The sequence below is a fragment of the Melozone crissalis genome, unplaced genomic scaffold, assembly GCF_028551555.1.
Source record: "Melozone crissalis strain CALT ecotype California unplaced genomic scaffold, PUWL_Pcris_2 ptg000057l_1, whole genome shotgun sequence".
In the NCBI taxonomy this organism is placed as follows: Eukaryota; Metazoa; Chordata; class Aves; order Passeriformes; family Passerellidae; genus Melozone; species Melozone crissalis.
Genome location: NW_026535835.1, coordinates 7381579 through 7401632, shown reverse-complemented (window position 1 = coordinate 7401632; position 20054 = coordinate 7381579). Strand labels below are relative to the sequence as shown.

At 50.4% G+C, this 20054-nt stretch overlaps 1 protein-coding gene across 1 annotated transcript; it reads left to right on the top strand.

Moving 5' to 3' along the window:
- Positions 1 to 1177: 1177 nt before the first annotated feature.
- PRPF8 (pre-mRNA processing factor 8) lies at positions 1178 to 20037 on the top strand. Its single transcript, XM_054287178.1, has 43 exons — positions 1178 to 1238; positions 1368 to 1477; positions 1552 to 1720; positions 2455 to 2619; positions 2712 to 2930; positions 4107 to 4319; positions 4441 to 4566; positions 4643 to 4748; positions 5235 to 5425; positions 5596 to 5715; positions 5792 to 5981; positions 6156 to 6275; positions 6570 to 6704; positions 6801 to 6930; positions 7241 to 7437; positions 7544 to 7750; positions 7840 to 8003; positions 8317 to 8443; positions 8556 to 8748; positions 9076 to 9263; positions 9473 to 9711; positions 10204 to 10350; positions 10866 to 11076; positions 11163 to 11279; positions 11363 to 11610; positions 11793 to 11972; positions 12201 to 12336; positions 12913 to 13082; positions 13359 to 13488; positions 13684 to 13830; positions 14015 to 14175; positions 14632 to 14823; positions 15409 to 15646; positions 15878 to 16006; positions 16545 to 16658; positions 16767 to 16940; positions 17176 to 17369; positions 17676 to 17915; positions 18002 to 18143; positions 18320 to 18460; positions 18699 to 18838; positions 18971 to 19173; positions 19734 to 20037. The coding sequence occupies exons 2-43, from the start codon at positions 1378 to 1380 to the stop codon at positions 19886 to 19888; spliced, it is 7008 nt and encodes a 2335-aa protein (XP_054143153.1). The 5' UTR covers positions 1178 to 1238; positions 1368 to 1377; the 3' UTR covers positions 19889 to 20037.
- Positions 20038 to 20054: the final 17 nt, after the last annotated feature.

Genomic DNA, 20054 nt, shown 5'->3' with positions numbered 1-20054 from the left:
CACATATTCCAAATTTTCCAGGAGCTGCTGCAGTGATCCTTGCCCTTAGCACAGCTGAAAACGCTGCCTCTGCCCACAGCCGGGGTGTTTCTCAAGGCCTGGATTGTGTTCCCACATTCCTGCTGTCACATGGATGCCCTGTACCCTGGGCACGTGGGGCTGGGCACCGGGGGAGCCTGGTTTGGGCTCCTCTTAATCCGCCGTGGTTTTCCCACAGGGCTAAGGTGGGATAAGCAGTGGCTTTGCAGGTCACCGAGGTCGGACGTGGGGATGCCCTGTGCTTGTCCATCCCCATGGGAAGTGCCACAGCCTTGGCTGGAAAGGCTTTGGGAAGGACTCACCTCTCTATTCCCACCATATAGGGGACCATGGATCTGGAAGGAGCATCTCCATCAGGGAACCAGCCCTGCTCCAACCCCATCCAATTTCCTTCCAGAACAAACCCCTCTCCCCATGGAAAGCCCTAAGGCAAGAACCTGCCCTGAGACCTGACAACACATTAAACGCACCCACAGTGAGCTGCCCTCATATTTCACAGCTCCTGGGCAAACACTGAGGGCTGGAGGGCCCTGTGCTCCTGGAGAGGGGCAGGAAGGGGGCAGTGAGGTAGGTGGCTTGCTGGGGGATCAGGGGCCACAGTGTGGCCATGGGGGCAGTACTGGGGCGAGGCATCACTGGGGCACAGCATCCCCTGCCTGCCTGGGCCACGAGGGCTGGCTGAGCGCACTGAGGGGATGTCCAGGCCCCGTGGGGAATGTCCCCGCGCTGCTCCACCGGGGACATCACCGGGATTGTCCCGGATACCCAAAATGTCTCCCTGAGGGCTCCCCCCGCCCCTACCACCCCTTGGGGTGGGGGGGGGGGGCACGGCCTGGCCCGTGGCGCCCCCTACAGCAGCGAGCAGTGGGCTGCGCCAGGCGCTGTCCAATCAGAAGCGGCGCTGCGCTGTCACCGCCGCCCCTCTCCGCCAATGGGAAACAGCGAAGGGCGGGACCGGGGAAAGCGGGACGGCACACCGGAAGTGTGCTCCAGACACAACTTCCTCCTCTCTTCCGCCTTCAGTTCCGTCCCCCGCCTCTCCGCCCTCTGATAGGATAAACCTGCTGTCTGTCAGGCTTCCTGAAAGCTGATTGGGCATCCCGCGCTGCTAGTCACGCCTACATCCGGGTCTCGCAGGCGCGGTAGCGACGGCGCGGCGCCGCCATTGTGGTGGGGGAGCGCGGGGGTCGCGGCTGCCGGTGAGGGCCAAGGGGGAGCGGCGGGCCCGGGGTGGGCCCGAGGCGGGCGGGAGTGACGGGGGAGCGACCGGCGGCGGCCTCGCTGTGATTCTGTACCTCACCCTGAGCCCCTCTCCACGCTCTCCGCAGCAGCGTCGCCATGGCCGCCGTGTTCCCGTACCGCGGCGGCTGCGCCCCGGTGCCCAACCCGTTGGCGCCGCTGCCCGACTACATGTCCGAGGAGAAGCTGCAGGAGAAAGGTGGGTACGGCCCCGGCCCCCCAGATCCTCCTCCGGGGGGGACAAGGTGTGACCCGGACTCTGTGTCCCCGCAGCCCGCAAGTGGCAGCAGCTGCAGGCCAAGCGCTATGCGGAGAAGAGGAAATTCGGCTTCGTGGACGCGCAGAAGGAGGACATGCCCCCCGAGCATGTCCGCAAAATCATCCGCGACCACGGCGACATGACCAATAGGAAATTCCGGCACGACAAGCGCGTCTACCTGGGGTAAGGGGTCCGCGGTGTGTGACCGGGGGAGCTCGGGGGATCCGCCGCTGCCGCTTTGGTGGTTGTTAAGGGGAAAGATTCTTCTCCAAAGGGCTCTTTGTGCCTGTTGTGGCTCGCTGAGGATGCCCTGAGGTGTCAGTGCAGAGGAGGATCAGTGAAAGGAGTTGTTGCTTTGAATTTATGAGAAAAAATATTAGCCTGGATAGTGTATCATTGAAGGAGAAGCCTTTTCTCCAAAGGGATTTCAGTGTCAGCTGTAGCTCAGTCTGTTGCTGTGAGGTGTCAGTGCAAAAGAGCATCAACAAAGGGAAATGTTGGTTTGAATTTATGAGAAAAAACATTACCCTGCATAACACAGTGTTCTAGAAGAGGCTGGGGAGAGTATGAAATGTTTTTTGAAAGATTAAAAAGCATCCTGAGTGCTTCTTTGCTGTTTGGGTGTAGAGAGCTGTATAGTGCATATCATGGCCTGCTGCAGTAACTTACCATTACCCATAAAAACTCCAGAAACTCACTTTAAAACTTCCATTTTTGTTAGCAACATTCCTGAAGGCCACATCACTAGAAAACCTTTTGCTAGCCCAAAGGTAGAGTGGGAAATTCATGGATTTGGTTTTTGAACGGGTTAGATGTGCAGCTCTCAGGGAAAACTGGGAGCTCGTTTGGCTCCTGGCAGCTGCTTGGCTGTCCCTGAGAGCCCCTCCAGCGTGGTTTCCCTTGCTTTGTGGCTGCAGTGCTCTGAAGTACATGCCCCATGCTGTGCTGAAGCTGCTGGAGAACATGCCCATGCCCTGGGAGCAGATCCGGGACGTTCCTGTCCTGTACCACATCACCGGCGCCATCTCCTTCGTCAACGAGATCCCCTGGGTCATCGAGCCTGTCTACATTGCCCAGTGGGGGTAGGTGCCTTCTCCTTCGCCCAGCTGGGCCAAACCTTTCTGCATCCACCATGAAACCCCCCTGATTTGAACTTCCCCCTGGTTTCCTGCAGCTCCATGTGGATCATGATGAGGCGGGAGAAGAGGGACAGGCGTCACTTCAAGAGGATGAGATTCCCCCCGTTTGATGATGAGGAGCCCCCTCTGGATTATGCTGATAACATCCTGGATGTGGAGCCCCTGGAGGCCATTCAGCTGGAGCTGGATCCAGAGGAGGATGCCCCTGTGCTGGACTGGTTCTATGACCACCAGCCTCTGAAGGACAACAGGAAGTACGTGGCACTGGGACAGGGGGAAAACAAACAGTGCATGAATTAGGGGTGCAGAGCAGTGTGTAAGCTTTGTGTGATGTTGGTGGGGAGAGAAAAACCTTCCCTCAAGGGTGGGAGGGAAAACCTGAGTGTTGGGAAGGTACAGGTTGCTCAGAGAAGCTGTGGCTGCCCCATCCCTGGAAGTGATCCAAGCCAGGTTGGATGGGGCTCTGGGCAACCTGGGATAGAGGAAGGTGGAAGGCTTGGAACAAGATGAGCTTTAAAGTTCCTTCCAAGCCAAACCATTCTGGGATTCTGTGGTCCAGCATCCAGCAAGGCCCCTCTATCTAGGAGGCCTGTGACCCACTCACCTGCTAAAACTGATTTTCTTCACCTCACATACTGTGGTGTTTGAGAGGTCCCCAGGATGAGGTGAGAGATGAGAATTTGACTCCATGTTCTCAGAAGACTAACATAATATAACATAATATAACATAACATAATATAACAATTACATAATTATATTTATTATATATTTATAATATTATATGTTTCTATTTATTAATTTATGGTTTTTATATTTATTATTTTATATTAATTAGATTAGATTATATTATGCTATATTGAAACTATACTAAAGAAAGAGAAAGGATACATCAGAAGGCTTAACAAGAATGAATAATAAAAACTCATGGCTGACTCAGAGTCTGATACAGATGGCTGTGATTGATCATTAAGTTAAAACAATTCACATGTAACCAATCAAACATGCACCTGTTGGTAAACAATCTCCAGACCATGTTCCAAAGCAGCAAAACAGGAGCAGCAATCAGATAATTATTGTTTTTATTTCTCTGTGAGGCTTCTCAGCTTCCCAGGAGAAAATCCTGGGCAAAGAGGATTTTTCAGAAAATATCATGGTGACACTGACCATGCTGTACAGCTGACAGCCTGCATTGTCTAGCTGGAATTTGAAATTTGCTCAGGGTGCAGAGATGTTCTGGGACACAGAGGAGGAGAGGAACTGGAGCAGCATTTTCTGGCCAGGAGGAGTCCAGAGTGCTCTTTAACAGTGCTGCAGCCTTCTTTCAGTCTAGAGACACCCATGTGTCACCTGTCCTTGATGGATGATGGGTGGCAGGAGGTGTTTGGTGACGCTGTGGCTGTGCCTGGAGTGTCCCTGCTCTGCTCCCCCAGGTATGTGAACGGCTCCACGTACCAGCGCTGGCAGTTCACCCTGCCCATGATGTCCACCCTGTACCGCCTGGCCAACCAGCTGCTCACTGACCTGGTGGATGACAACTACTTCTACCTGTTTGACCTGAAAGCATTCTTCACCTCCAAGGCACTGAACATGGCCATTCCTGGAGGTCCCAAGTTTGAGCCCCTCGTCAGGGACATCAATCTTCAGTAAGTGTTGGGTTTAACACAGAGATGAGTGGTTATCTGGGAAATGGGGATGTTTTCAGTCATGAATGTTTGTCTCTCTCACCATGAATGCCTGCATAACAGTTTCTTGTCTCATTTTAAGGGATGAAGACTGGAATGAATTTAATGACATCAACAAAATCATCATCAGGCAGCCCATCAGGACAGAGTACAAAATCGCTTTCCCGTACCTGTACAACAACCTGCCACACCATGTCCACCTCACCTGGTAAGAGCAGCAGCCTCCAGAGCCAGGAGAGGAGGGAAAGGCTGTCAAAGACTCTAATGCTTATTTTTTGTTGCAGGTATCATACTCCAAACGTTGTTTTCATTAAAACAGAAGATCCTGATCTCCCAGCTTTTTACTTTGATCCTCTGATCAACCCCATTTCACACAGACATTCTGTCAAGGTGAGTCACTGGGTTAACTGTGATAAACCCTAGGTGTGGAAGTAGGGGGCTTTAGTATCTTGCTTCTGATAGCAGCACACAAACGTAAATATTTCAGAAGAAAGCACCAGCCCTTTGACAAAAAAAAAAAAAGCCACAGTTGTCATTTTAGTTTTCTTCTGGAGTTGCACAAAGTTGTCTCCTTTGGTTTCTGCAGGATAAAGCCAAATGTGTAATTAATGATTTTAGAGTCTTCTGAGAGATAATTTGTCTTCTTGGTTGCTCTTGGTGTATTCAGGAGCTGGCATCTCCCTGAAGTTACCCCATAACAGCTAACTCAGACTCTAGCAGCCACAGTTTGCCTTGTTGGGTGCTTTTTGCTTCTCTCATGCTCAGTGCAGCCACACTTCTTCCATGAGAGCAAAGAGATGGATTTTTAACTTGCTTAGCTCAGAAACTGAGCTGAAGCAACCAGGAATCACCTTGTGTGCTGCTTCTGTATTTCAGAGCCAGGAACCACTGCCTGATGATGATGAAGAGTTTGAGTTGCCAGAGTTTGTGGAGCCTTTCCTGAAGGATACCCCTCTCTACACTGATAACACAGCCAATGGCATTGCCTTGCTGTGGGCACCACGACCCTTCAACCTGAGGTCTGGCAGGACCCGCAGAGCTCTTGACATCCCACTGGTCAAGAACTGGTGAGTTCTGTCCTGGGGGAAGGGCTGATGTAGTGATCATGACATTATTACCTGAAAGTTAAATAAAGACATTATGCTGGCTGGTTTCTAGAGATTTTAGGAGAGTTTCTGGACACTTTAGTGTAAGGAATGTGAGTTAGCTGAAGCTTTGGGGTGTGATTTATCCATAGGTACCGTGAGCACTGCCCAGCAGGACAGCCAGTCAAGGTGAGAGTGTCCTACCAGAAGCTCCTGAAATACTATGTCCTGAATGCACTCAAACACAGACCTCCCAAGGCCCAGAAGAAGAGGTGAGTGGGCTCTGCTCAGTGGGGAACTGCTGATCTCTGTAGGGATTGAGCTGATGGTGGTCTCTGCTCTCTCCAGGTACCTGTTCCGCTCCTTCAAGGCCACCAAGTTTTTCCAGTCCACCAAGCTGGACTGGGTGGAGGTTGGCCTGCAGGTGTGTCGCCAGGGCTACAACATGCTGAACCTGCTGATCCACAGAAAGAACCTGAATTACCTTCACTTGGATTACAATTTCAACCTGAAGCCTGTGAAGACCCTCACCACAAAGGTACCAGTCCATGTGCTGTTGTACACAAGAGCAGAGTTTATGTATGTGAAGGTTGTTGTGTAGTGAGGAAAGAGAGGTCACAGTGCCTCAGCTGCTCAGTTGTTGGCCAGATTGGAGTTGTTTCACTCTTCTGTGATATAGTTACATGAATTATGAATATTTTGTCTTTTCCAGGAAAGAAAGAAATCCCGTTTTGGGAATGCTTTCCATCTGTGCCGGGAGGTCCTGAGGCTGACTAAGCTGGTGGTGGACAGCCACGTCCAGTACAGACTGGGGAATGTGGATGCATTTCAGGTAGGCTTTTTGGCTTTAAATGTGGTGAGAAGAAGTTGAGAGGAGAATTGGAATATTTTATATGGGATGCACAAAGTGGCTGAATGTTGCAGTGTTGGGGAGAAGAGGGGAAACATTGAAAATACACAGTACTGTTTGAAATTCTGCTTTTATATTAGTTTATAAGAATTGATCATTGTCTGAGCCAGCATTTGGAGCTTTTTATGGCCTGATACACTCTGTCCAATAAACCTGGCTGCTGGAGGTGGTGTCTGAGGTGCTGATTGTTGTCCCTGACTGTGTTCCTTGTCTCAGCTGGCAGATGGCCTGCAGTACATCTTTGCCCACGTGGGTCAGCTCACTGGGATGTACCGGTACAAATACAAACTCATGAGGCAGATTCGGATGTGCAAGGACCTGAAACATCTCATCTACTACAGGTTCAACACTGTGAGTTCCACCTTTCCACATGATACTGACCCCATTTAAACTGAGGAATTCTGGAATGTCAATAAATGACCTGCTCTCGTGTCTCTGTTCTTCCAGGGGCCTGTGGGCAAAGGTCCTGGCTGTGGTTTCTGGGCTCCAGGCTGGAGAGTGTGGCTGTTCTTCATGAGGGGCATCACCCCACTGCTGGAACGCTGGCTGGGGAATCTGCTGGCCAGGCAGTTTGAAGGTCAGCACCCTGTAAATGCTGCACGTGGGAGGAGTGTGTGGTAAAGATGAATACTGTTTGCTTGCCAGCCAGTTTCCTGTTCATGCTGGTGGTTTTTATCCATGCTGCATTGACCAGCTTAGAGCTCTTTCAACATCTGTGCCCCCGGAACAGATTCTAAATGGAAGTGGGATTTCCTGCTCCATAGCCCCTTAATCATTTACTCCAGACTCCTGGCAGTGTAATTTCTCCAGATATCCTGCACCTCCTCAGGAAGGAGGAGAATCACTGCCTGATGGTGTCAGAATTCTGAAGGATTTCTTTTTTCCAGGCCGTCACTCCAAGGGTGTGGCAAAGACTGTCACGAAGCAGCGCGTGGAGTCTCACTTTGACCTGGAGCTCAGGGCAGCTGTGATGCACGACATCCTGGACATGATGCCAGAAGGGATCAAGCAGAACAAAGCCAGAACCATCCTGCAGCACCTGAGTGAGGCTTGGCGCTGCTGGAAGGCCAATATTCCATGGAAGGTAAAGCTCTCACTTGGCCTTTGGGTTCAGTTCTAGCATCACCCAAGTGGAACTGCTCTTGGAAGGCTCCCACTCCTGCTTCCCTCAAATTCCTGTCCCTCCCCAGGTGCCAGGGCTGCCAACTCCTATTGAGAACATGATCCTGAGGTATGTGAAGGCCAAAGCTGACTGGTGGACAAACACAGCTCACTACAACCGGGAGCGGATCCGCCGGGGCGCCACTGTCGACAAAACCGTCTGTAAGAAGAACCTGGGCAGGCTGACCAGACTCTACCTGAAAGCTGAGCAGGAACGGCAGCATAATTACCTGAAGGTACTTCTGTCCTCCCTGAAATTGCCCAAATTAATGCTGTTCTCCTAGGAAAGCTTTCACTGATTGATTCTGGTGGTGTGGTTCTGCAGGATGGGCCTTACATCACTGCAGAAGAGGCCGTTGCTGTGTACACAACCACAGTGCACTGGCTGGAGAGCAGGAGGTTCTCCCCCATTCCTTTCCCACCACTTTCCTACAAGCATGACACCAAGTTGCTGATCTTAGCCCTGGAGAGGCTGAAGGAAGCTTACAGGTAAGCAGTGGGAAATTATCTTGATCTTTAGGGGCACTGGGAAAAATTTCTGTTTTGTTATCCATTATTCCTGTGGTGGAGGATGGTGTAAAATTTACCCTGGTGGACTGGTAAAACTGTTGGTTTGGTACTGCCAATTAATCTGGGAGTTCCTATTGACTCTGTCACTTGTGCAAAACCACTGCCATGTTTGCAGTTTTGGGGACGTGGATTGTGAGGATTTACAGGTTGAACATTATCATTCATCAGTTTAATGCTGTGGGCCCTTAGGCTGTTTGTGTGCAGGTGCTGAGCTGTTCTCCCTTGTTTTCAGTGTGAAATCACGCCTGAATCAGTCACAGAGAGAGGAGCTGGGCTTGATTGAGCAGGCTTATGATAATCCCCACGAAGCTCTGTCCAGAATCAAGCGTCACCTGCTGACTCAGAGAGCCTTCAAGGAGGTGAGTGAAAGCCCAGCCATGTTTGCTGCATTCAGAAGCTGAATGGCACAAAAACTTGTGTTTTCTCTCAACTACCAGCCTCAGTTTTTTTCCCCCTCTTTTTTTTTTTTAGGTGGGAATTGAGTTCATGGATCTCTACAGCCACCTGGTCCCTGTTTATGATGTTGAGCCCCTGGAAAAGATCACAGATGCTTATCTGGATCAGTACTTGTGGTATGAGGCTGATAAGCGAAGGCTCTTCCCTCCTTGGATCAAACCTGCTGACACTGAGCCACCCCCACTGCTGGTGTACAAGTGGTGCCAAGGTCAGTGGGCTCTTGGATTCCATGCAAAAATGATTTTTCCTATGGGGGAACTTGTGTCCCTTAGGAGCTGCATTTTGGTTTTGCAATTTGCAGTCAATAATTACAATCAGAGATGTATTTTGTAGGTTAATACATGTGTGTATACTGGAGGGGGATAACTTGCACAGCATTTATGGTTGATTATATAGTTTTCCTCCCACTTCTGGATAGACTGGAAGATCCAGAGTGTGAAAAATCAGGCATTGCAAGACTTATGTTGAGTTCCTGTATCCAGTGGCTGCTTCTGTGCTCTGATATGTCAGATAACCCAAGATTTTGTTCCCTCAGGCATCAATAACCTGCAGGATGTTTGGGAAACAAGTGAAGGGGAGTGCAACGTGATGCTGGAGTCTCGCTTTGAGAAGATGTATGAGAAGATTGACCTGACCTTGCTCAACAGGCTGCTGCGTCTCATCGTTGATCACAACATTGCTGACTACATGACAGCCAAGAACAACGTGGTGATCAACTACAAGGTGATGGTTGCTGTCAGGAAAGGGGGTTTGTGCTAAAAGGGACCCATGAGGGAGGAGGATTTGTAAAAGAAGGAGCACAAGACTTGCCAAAGAAAGGTGATGAGGGAGTAAAAAAAACCTTCAGGGTCGTGCTGAGGAACGGCTGCTCAGGTGAAAGGGTTCTGATGTGTTGGGGTGTGTTTTCTCACAACTCCCCTTTGTCTCCTCAGGACATGAATCACACAAACTCCTATGGGATTATCCGTGGGCTGCAGTTTGCTTCCTTCATTGTCCAGTACTATGGGCTCGTGATGGACCTGCTGGTGCTGGGCCTGCACAGGGCCAGTGAGATGGCAGGGCCCCCCCAGATGCCAAATGACTTCCTCAGCTTCCAGGACATTGCCACGGAGGTGGCCCATCCCATTCGCCTCTTCTGCAGATACATTGACAGGATTCACATCTTCTTCAGGTGAGACCTCTGGGCCCTGCTTTCCTCAGGTCAGCACAAAGGCAAGGGAGGTTTAATATGCTCCTGCTGCTGGCTTTTGTTCCTTTTGCTTTGAAGATCAGGAATATTTGAATTGACAGACTTCCTTGGATACCTGGATGTCCTCATTCCTCCTCCAGTTTCACTGGACCGATAGAAATACAACAATGTCAAGAAACACAAATGAATAGAAATAGAAATATGCCAGTTGTTAGGGATTTGGTAAATTAGAGACTGGTAAAATAAACCTTTTCTATCTCTTCATAGAAAGATAACCCAAACCCTGAGTTGCTCTGTTGCTAATGAAATTTGCTAATGAAATTTCCCCCTTCCTTGGGAGGACACAAAAATGAGGTGGTTACCTTCAAACACACTGACAAACAGCTTTTCCTAATTTAATCTTTAATCTTTCTGGCCAGGCTGGTGTTGCTAAGTCTACCATGTAATTCCAGATGGTTTTTTGTGCATTTCCAGGTTTACAGCTGATGAGGCAAGGGACCTGATCCAGAGGTATCTGACAGAGCACCCTGACCCCAACAATGAGAACATCGTGGGCTACAACAACAAGAAGTGCTGGCCCCGGGACGCTCGCATGCGCCTCATGAAGCACGACGTGAACCTGTGAGTGCTGCAGCTGGGGAAAAGGGGAAAATCAGTGGTAAATAACTGCTGGAGACTGGGGAAGAAGTGCTGGGAAAATCAGTGATAAATAATTGTTGGAGACTGGGGAAGAAGTGCTGGGAAAAAGGGGAAAATCGGTGATAAATAACTGTTGGAGACTGGAGGAAAAGTACTGGGAAAAAGGGGGAAGTCAGTGATAAGTAACTGTTGGAGATTGGGGAAGAAGTGGAAGGAAAAAGGGGAAAATCAGTGCTAAATAATGCTGGGAAAAAGGGGAAAAAACTGTTGGAGACTGGGGAAGAAGTGCTAGGAAAATCAGTGATAAATAACTGTTGACTGGGGAAGAAGTGGTAGGAAAAAATCATTGATAAATAACTGTTGGAGACTGATAGATGCACAGGATGAGATGGGAGAAGTGAGGGGTCTGCGCTGAAAAATTCGGGAAGCTCTGAGACTTTGCCCAGTTGTTATTTGGACAAATTATGATGTGCCCCTGTGCCCATGGTGTTGTGCAGTGGCCGTGCTGTGTTCTGGGACATCAAGAACCGTCTGCCCCGCTCGGTGACCACGGTGCAGTGGGAGAACAGCTTCGTGTCCGTGTACAGCAAGGACAACCCCAACCTGCTGTTCAACATGTGCGGCTTCGAGTGCCGCATCCTGCCCAAGTGCCGCACCAGCTACGAGGAGTTCACCCACAAGGACGGCGTCTGGAACCTGCAGAACGAGGTGGGCTGGGACAGCAGTCCCTGGGTGGGGTTTCCATGGGTTGGAGAGGGGTCCCAGGAGGGGATTGATGGCTCTGTGCTCTCCAGGTGACCAAGGAGCGCACGGCTCAGTGCTTCCTGCGTGTGGATGATGAGTCCATGCAGAGGTTTCACAACAGAGTGAGGCAGATCCTCATGGCCTCTGGCTCCACAACCTTCACTAAGGTAAGGGAGGAGGGAGATCTATGACAGCTTTCTACAGATTCTTGGAAATGAGCCAGGAGCTGATCCTTTCCTTTCCTTTCTAGATTGTCAATAAATGGAACACAGCTCTGATTGGCTTGATGACTTATTTCCGGGAAGCTGTTGTAAATACCCAGGAGTTGCTAGATTTGCTGGTGAAGTGTGAAAATAAAATCCAGACTCGGATCAAGATCGGCCTGAACTCCAAAATGCCCAGCCGTTTTCCTCCTGTGGTGTTCTACACCCCTAAGGAGCTGGGAGGGCTGGGCATGCTCTCCATGGGCCACGTTCTCATCCCTCAGTCTGACCTGAGGTGAGTTGTGCTCTTCTAACTCCTGCATGACTTGAGTGTTCTCTCAGATGCTCTTTCCCCTACAAATACTCCAAGAGTGCTGAACCATGCCATAGTACAGAGCTGTGTAGCCTTTACAGTAGCTCATGGCAGTGATGAGTGAAGTCACAGTTTTTCCTACCTCATTCTTGTCTCTGCTCCAGGTGGTCCAAGCAGACAGATGTTGGCATCACTCACTTCCGCTCAGGAATGAGTCATGAGGAGGATCAGCTCATCCCCAACCTGTACCGCTACATCCAGCCATGGGAGAGTGAATTCATTGACTCTCAGAGGGTGTGGGCAGAGTATGCCCTGAAACGGCAGGAGGCCATAGCCCAGAACAGGTGTGTGTCCACGTGAGGGAGGCAGGCAGCCGTGGGAGGTTTTGTGCTGTCTGGGGGTTTTGGAGATCTTGCTGGCCCTGTGGTACCTGCAGTGCTGTTCCCTCACCTCTGGCATTTTAGTGTCCCCTGCCAGAGCCCTGAGTCATTTCTGTGATCTCATCTGAACTACTCATTAATGTATTGCTGTAAATTGAGAGGTAACAAAGTGTGGGGATTTTGTTCCTTCAGGCGTCTGACCCTGGAGGATCTGGAGGACTCATGGGACAGGGGAATTCCTCGGATTAACACCCTTTTCCAGAAGGACAGGCACACTCTGGCTTATGATAAAGGATGGAGAGTCAGGACTGACTTCAAACAATATCAGGTACTGACAGGGAATTTCTCTTCACCTGAATATGAAGTTCACATACCTGTTCCACACAAAGTCCTTGTACCTTGCATTACTGCAGGCGCACTTCTGTCTCTCTGCTGCAGAAAGAATTTACAGCCTTTTGTTGGGACTGGTAGAGGCTGTTTGGAAACAAATGCTCCAGAATTTGTAGCTTATCCCCTTTGGAATCATTTAGATAGATTGCAGTGTATTGGAGGAAAGCACAATAAACACGACAACACATTACAGAATCAGTTCTGAAGAGAGAATAATAATTATCCCAAAACAAACATTCCAAAAGACTAAGTTCTAGTAACAGTGGAATAATTTGTTATTTGAAGCCTTTAATGACAGCTCTGTAGAAGGCGAGTCCCTGAAAGATAAAAATATCACCTGGGTTTCCACCCAGAGTGAATTGCAGAGCAGCACTGACAGGACTCGTGTTGCAGATGAGCTGTGTCCTCCAGCACTGAGGGCATGAGGCTTTTTAGCTGCTCCCTGACCATCACCCTGGTGTTGGTTCCTGCAGGTAGTGCAGCCAGGTGAGTGATCTGCTCTCTGTTTCTGCAGGTGCTGAAGCAGAACCCGTTCTGGTGGACACACCAGCGCCACGATGGCAAACTCTGGAACCTGAACAATTACCGCACGGACATGATCCAGGCTCTGGGCGGGGTGGAAGGCATCCTGGAGCACACACTCTTCAAGGGCACCTACTTCCCCACGTGGGAGGGTCTCTTCTGGTAAGAGGAGCTTTGCTGTGGGCTCTGGGCTCAGGCTGTGCTGGTTCTGTTGAGTTTCTGCTGGTTTTCAGTGGTTCCTTCAGAACCTTGTGTAGTTCAGTTGTAAGGGACCTGGAAGGGGGCTACAGCTGAACTTCTTGCAAATCCATGGAAATTTCTTGGCATGAAACAAAACTCCCAGCTCATGGCTGATCCCTGTGTCTGTTAGAAGTGACACTTGGCAGCAGAGATGGGGGACATCTCATTCAGTTGAGTCTAATGATCTGCCCTTTCTAGGGAGAAGGCCAGTGGCTTTGAGGAGTCCATGAAGTGGAAGAAGCTGACAAATGCCCAGAGATCGGGTTTGAACCAAATTCCAAACAGAAGATTCACTCTCTGGTGGTCTCCTACCATCAACAGAGCCAACGTAAGTACCTGGGGTTTGTCCCTCTAGGAGCAGACAATGCTTTTCCACTGAAATTAGAGCAGTTAATTGATCCAATTAATTATCAGAACATCTCTTAGAGAGGTACTAAACCTCCTTAACAGGTTTAAGTGCTCCATTTTTAAAATTTCCTCAGTTGTGTTGTTGTGTGTTCTCACAGCTGCTTTTCCCTTGCAGGTGTATGTTGGATTCCAGGTGCAGCTGGATTTGACAGGGATCTTCATGCATGGCAAAATCCCCACGCTGAAGATTTCACTCATCCAGATTTTCCGAGCTCACTTGTGGCAGAAGATCCATGAGAGCATTGTCATGGATTTGTGTCAGGTGAAGCAGTGTTACCTTGGTTTGTTTCTGTGCCCTTCTGGAGCAGGACCAGTCCTCTCCCAGCAACTTGGCAGAGAAAGGGAAGAAATGGAAAATGAGATTTTCCTGACTGCCTTGGTGTTGAGGATAGATTCCTTATCTGGGTTGCTTGAACACATCTCAGCTTTAATTGCCTTTTCCCCAGGTGTTTGATCAAGAGCTGGATGCTCTGGAGATTGAGACAGTGCAGAAAGAGACAATCCATCCCAGGAAGTCCTACAAGATGAACTCCTCATGTGCAGATATCCTTCTCTTTGCTTCCTACAAGTGGAATGTGTCACGTCCATCCTTGCTGGCAGATTCCAAGTGAGTTTTCCCTCTCCTCAGTCTCCCTGCAGTGCAGAGCTGCTGTCATCCAGAGCCTCTGTGTCTCTTGGGCATTTGGGGACACTGGAGATTGTGCCCAGCAGGGCACAGGGCTTGTTTGGGTAGGTGGTTGCAGCACCTCCTGGCACTGCCTTTGCTCCTGTCCTCTCCTCTGGGTGAACTTTCCCCTGAGCTGTTGAAGGTTCTTCTGCAAACCCCACAAAGCTGAGCTGGCCCAGGGCCAGAATCTGGAGTGAATCCTCACCAGACAATCCCTGGACTCACTGCTGCTTTGTTTAAACCTTTCACCAGCCTCTGCACTCACTGCTGTGTGAGAGAACAGCAGGGTCCCTTTCCAGGGTGGATATGAGCTGGCTGCAGTGTCCACGCTGGGTGACAATTACTGCAGGAGAATTCTGTGCCAGATGAACTTGTTGTGGGCTGTTTTCTCCTCAGGGATGTGATGGACAGCACCACCACCCAGAAGTACTGGATTGACATCCAACTGCGCTGGGGTGACTACGACTCGCACGACATCGAGCGCTACGCCAGGGCCAAGTTCCTGGACTACACCACAGACAACATGAGCATCTACCCCTCTCCCACTGGGGTGCTCATTGCCATTGATCTGGCCTACAACTTGCACAGGTCAGAGTTGCACCTTCTTCTGTGGTTTCATTTCTAGGGTTGGGATTGGTGGTTTGTGGGTATTGTCTCAGTGCATCTCCAGACTGGGTTGTATTCCAGGCAGGAGGAGAAGGCAGAAGCTGGAGATGGGCAGTGAGTGGGATAAGGCATCTCAGGTTGCCCAGTTTTGCTCAGTAGTAGTGGTTCAGTTCTCTCAGTTCATTAATAATTTGTTTCTTAGGATATTTCTGTCAGACTGTTGTTGGAGCTGAAGGACAGGCCTTGTTTCAAAGCCCTACAAGTGGGGACAGCTATTTCTCACTGGAAACTAGGGGCAGAGTCAGAAATCAGTTCTCCAGTGTGTTTGTTGGAGATGGTGCAGCTTTTCTGGGACTGCAGCATGTGTGTGCTGTGGCTTCCCACTGAGGGGGTGTAGGTAAAAGCCGTAGGTGCCCACCTCCTAGGGCATTACAGAAGTCACACTGCAGCACAAAGTTGTATTTTCAGCAGGTAGAAAGGGGTCTAGCTGCTGCATGGAAAGACTTGAGTGGGGCTGTCACCTCTTCAGGTCTAATGGTAACAACTTCTGTTTGTTTCCTCCTTCAGTGCTTATGGGAACTGGTTCCCTGGGAGCAAACCCCTGATCCAGCAGGCCATGGCCAAAATCATGAAAGCAAACCCTGCCCTGTATGTGCTGAGGGAGCGGATCCGCAAAGGGCTGCAGCTCTACTCCTCAGAGCCCACGGAGCCCTACCTGTCCTCCCAGAACTATGGGGAGCTCTTCTCCAACCAGATCATCTGGTTTGTGGATGACACCAACGTGTACAGAGTCACCATCCACAAGGTGAGGCCTGAGGGATGCTCAGGGAAAGGACTGAATGGGGTGGAGGTTTCCATGTGTGATGGAAATCTGGGAGTCAGCACATGGACCCAGATTTTTGCAGAGTGCACAGAGCAGCTCTCACATTTCCCTTTGAGCTCCTGCTCAAAGCACACAGAGAGTTGACTCTTGTGTAAAGGTGTGGGTGGGCTCCATTTATCTCCCTGCACTTCTCACTCTCGCTTTTCCCCTCAGACTTTTGAAGGGAATTTGACCACAAAACCCATCAACGGAGCCATTTTCATCTTCAATCCCAGAACTGGGCAGCTCTTCCTGAAGATCATCCACACTTCTGTGTGGGCAGGACAGAAACGTCTGGGACAGGTAGGGCTTGGATGTGAGCTGGGGGTGGGCTCAGACTGCTTGGGACAGAAACCATCACAAAGATCTTCATCTTCCTGCCTCTTAATGAGTTTGGAGCTCCAAAGTCCAAGTGATCAGGCAGCCAGGAGCATGGGATATAAAAGTGGAGGAACAGAGGCATTGCTGCTGGAAGGATTTTGAGATTCTGAGGTGTAAAGACCCCACATCATCAAGCAGAGCTTGAGGAACAGTGCTCTGCTCCGTGTTACACTTGGCTGTACATCCAGTGCAGTGAGAAAGCTCAGGTGGCAAATCCAGGGAGGTGGAGTAGCCAGCGGGTTTTTTCTGAGCCACTCAGGAGTAACTGAGCTCCAGGAATGGGAACTGCCCTCTGTGATCAGTAAGGAGGAAATGCTGGGCCTTGTCACTGATCTGGAACAAGCCATAAATTCCAGTTGTATTTTTAGAATTTGGTTTGCATCCCTTTGGTTCCCAGAGACATGGAGAGGCTGCTGGAGAGCAGGGGGATATTTCTCTAACCCTGCTGTCTTTTCTGTAGCTGGCCAAGTGGAAGACTGCTGAGGAAGTGGCTGCCTTGATCCGATCCCTGCCCGTGGAGGAGCAGCCAAAGCAGATCATAGTGACACGGAAGGGCATGCTGGACCCACTTGAGGTAAGGCTGCAGCTCCCTGAGGATGTGGAAAATCTGTGGGAGATAACAGGACACTTCTGTGTCATGTTCTGCAGTAGCTGTGAGCTAATTCCTCTTGATAAACTCCAGGTGCACTTGCTGGATTTCCCCAATATTGTGATCAAAGGCTCGGAGTTGCAGCTGCCCTTCCAGGCCTGTCTGAAAGTGGAGAAGTTTGGTGATCTCATCCTGAAGGCCACTGAACCCCAGATGGTTCTCTTCAATCTCTATGATGACTGGCTGAAAACCATCTCTTCCTACACAGTAAGCACAGATGTGTCTCCTGCATTTTGCTTTGCTGCTGATAAATGAGGCAGGAACCAAGGCCTCAGATATCCCTGATGATTTGTTTGGGAGCACTTGGCTCTGAATCTGCCTGGATTTTCCTTTACATGGATTTCCCTGGCAATTCCCATATGCTGAAACAGAGGAATGCTCTACTAGGGCCTTGTACATTTAATTTTCTTCTTCCTAACTCCATCTTCTTTCCATCTCTAAGGCGTTCTCCCGTCTGATCCTGATTCTCCGGGCGCTGCATGTGAACAACGATCGAGCCAAAGTTATCCTGAAGCCAGACAAGACAACCATCACTGAGCCTCACCACATCTGGCCAACCCTGACAGATGAGGAGTGGATCAAGGTGGAGGTGCAGCTGAAGGATCTCATCCTTGCTGACTATGGCAAGAAGAACAAGTAAGCCATAATCGTGTCAGCCTTTCCTTCTGCCATAAAGGCTGTGGGCAGGGGTCTTTGTCAGTGCACTCCCAGCTTTGTAGGGGATCTGGTTAATTTTAATAACTTTCTGGTAATGCAGATAAAAATGTCTGCACCAAATCACTGATCTAAGCATTATGTGATCATGGCCCCTCTTTTGTTCAAAAAGTTTGGTTTAATTTTTTTATAGTGCCCAGAGTGGGTGTTCTGAGCCTGTGCCTGAAGGTGAGAAGGCTCCAGAATGTTATTTTGAAATGCTTGACTTGGGTGAATTTTCTCTTCCAGCGTGAACGTTGCATCCCTGACCCAGTCAGAGATCCGAGACATCATCCTGGGCATGGAGATCTCTGCCCCATCCCAGCAGAGGCAGCAGATTGCAGAAATTGAGAAGCAAACCAAGGAGCAGTCGCAGCTGACGGCCACGCAGACCCGCACGGTGAACAAACACGGGGATGAAATCATCACCTCCACCACCAGCAACTACGAAACCCAGACCTTCTCCTCCAAGACGGAGTGGAGGGTCAGGTAGGAAGGCAGGCAGGGGTGGTGGGAAGGGTTGGAATGCTCAGGGAGGATCTGTGCCCCCTGTGATCACTGTCTCGTCCTCACAGAGCAATCTCTGCTGCCAACCTCCACCTGCGGACAAACCACATCTATGTCTCATCAGATGACATCAAGGAGACAGGTTACACCTACATTCTTCCCAAAAATGTGTTGAAGAAGTTCATCTGCATCTCAGACCTGCGGGCCCAGGTGAGTGTGCAGGGAGTTTGTTACAGCTGTGCCCCACTCAAACACACCAGGGGAGAAAGGGCTGGGAACCTGCTGTGCTTTGTCCACGTGAATCCCCCTGATGCTCTCCTCAGGAATTAAGGAGTTCCCACTCACAGATATCTATTCTGGCCTCCTAAGGCAGGTGTGTGTTTTAGATTGCAGGTTACCTGTATGGAGTGAGCCCTCCAGACAACCCCCAGGTGAAGGAGATCCGGTGCATTGTGATGGTGCCCCAGTGGGGGACACACCAGACCGTGCACCTCCCAGGGCAGCTGCCACAGCACGAGTATCTCAAGGTGGGTAGAGGTTCAGCTTCCAGGGTGGGTGGAAGGTCATTAGAAAGGACCTGAAGTGGTGGAACAGCTTCCCTTGGTCTTTTGTAGTTGAAGGACTGAAAGGACTCTATCTGAAGCCAAACTTGATTGAGATCAAGTGAAGGAGAAGCCTGTGATCTCTGTGTCCTTTTTGCCAGGCTTGAAGTGGTCTCATTTTAAATGGTTTTGAATTTTCTCTAAACCACTCTCATTTTGTCAGGAAATGGAACCTCTGGGGTGGATTCACACCCAACCAAACGAGTCCCCTCAGCTGTCACCACAGGATGTCACCACCCACGCCAAGGTCATGGCTGACAACCCCTCCTGGGATGGGGAGAAGACCATCATCATCACCTGCAGGTGAGGGGCAGGGAGGCTTCTGGTGCACAGCTGGGGAACTCAAAATCGGCAGAAAGGGAGTGTTGGCTCATTCCTGCTACCCCTCCTGTGCCCCAGGTGAGTCTGACTTGCCTCGTGTCTTCTCCTTTTCAGTTTCACCCCTGGCTCCTGCACGCTCACAGCCTACAAGCTGACCCCGAGTGGGTACGAGTGGGGCCGACAGAACACGGACAAGGGCAACAACCCCAAGGGGTACCTGCCCTCCCACTACGAGAGGGTGCAGATGCTGCTGTCCGACCGCTTCCTCGGCTTCTTCATGGTCCCAGCACAGGGCTCCTGGAACTACAACTTCATGGGTGAGCTGGCCTGGGGAGGGGAGTGGAAAGGAGGCAGTGTGAGGAGCTTGGGGAGGGAGGAATAGCTCCTCACCCACTCCAAAGCTTCCTCAGAGTGGCTGGCAAGGATACCAGCACTGTGCCCTGAACTTTCCATAGTACCAGCATTAGGATATCAGTTCAATGGGGGTTTTTTTGGTAGCTAGAGAGGAAAAATAGATCCCATGTCTGTCAGGATTGTAGTGCATGGTCTATCGCTACTGAATAATTAATCCCTGTCAGGCAGGAGAGATAATGGAAAATGCAAGAGAGAAGCTGGTCCCAATAGGGAGGTGCTGGTATCATGAACACCACGGGCAGCTGGAGAAAGGGTCAGGAAATGAGAGTGACAGAACACTCGACTAGCACAAAAGGATTATAAATCTCTTGAGGGGAGGAACCCAAAGAGGGATGATTTTGTGGGTTTAGAACTTCCTCCTGGCAGGGAAATGGTCGTAGAAGGGTGGAGGGCTGTGTTAGGCTCCTGAAGGGTGGAGGAGGCAGAAAGGGTGCTCAGGTGGGTGACACTCCCTCTTCTCCAGGTGTCCGCCACGACCCCAACATGAAGTACGAGCTGCAGCTCGCCAACCCCAAGGAGTTTTACCACGAGGTCCATCGCCCCTCTCACTTCCTCAACTTCGCGCTGCTGCAGGAGGGGGAGGTTTACTCTGCCGACCGCGAGGATCTCTACGCCTGATCCTGCCCGCGCCCCTTTAGTACTGTTGATATTCAACAGCGTGTTCGTGTTCCCCCCTGTCCCCTCCACTGTGCCCCGCTCGGTCCCCTCACCCCGCGCGTTGTTGTTTTTCCCCACTTTTCCTCTCAATAAATTTTGTACGAACGGGAGCATTGCTGAGGGAGCG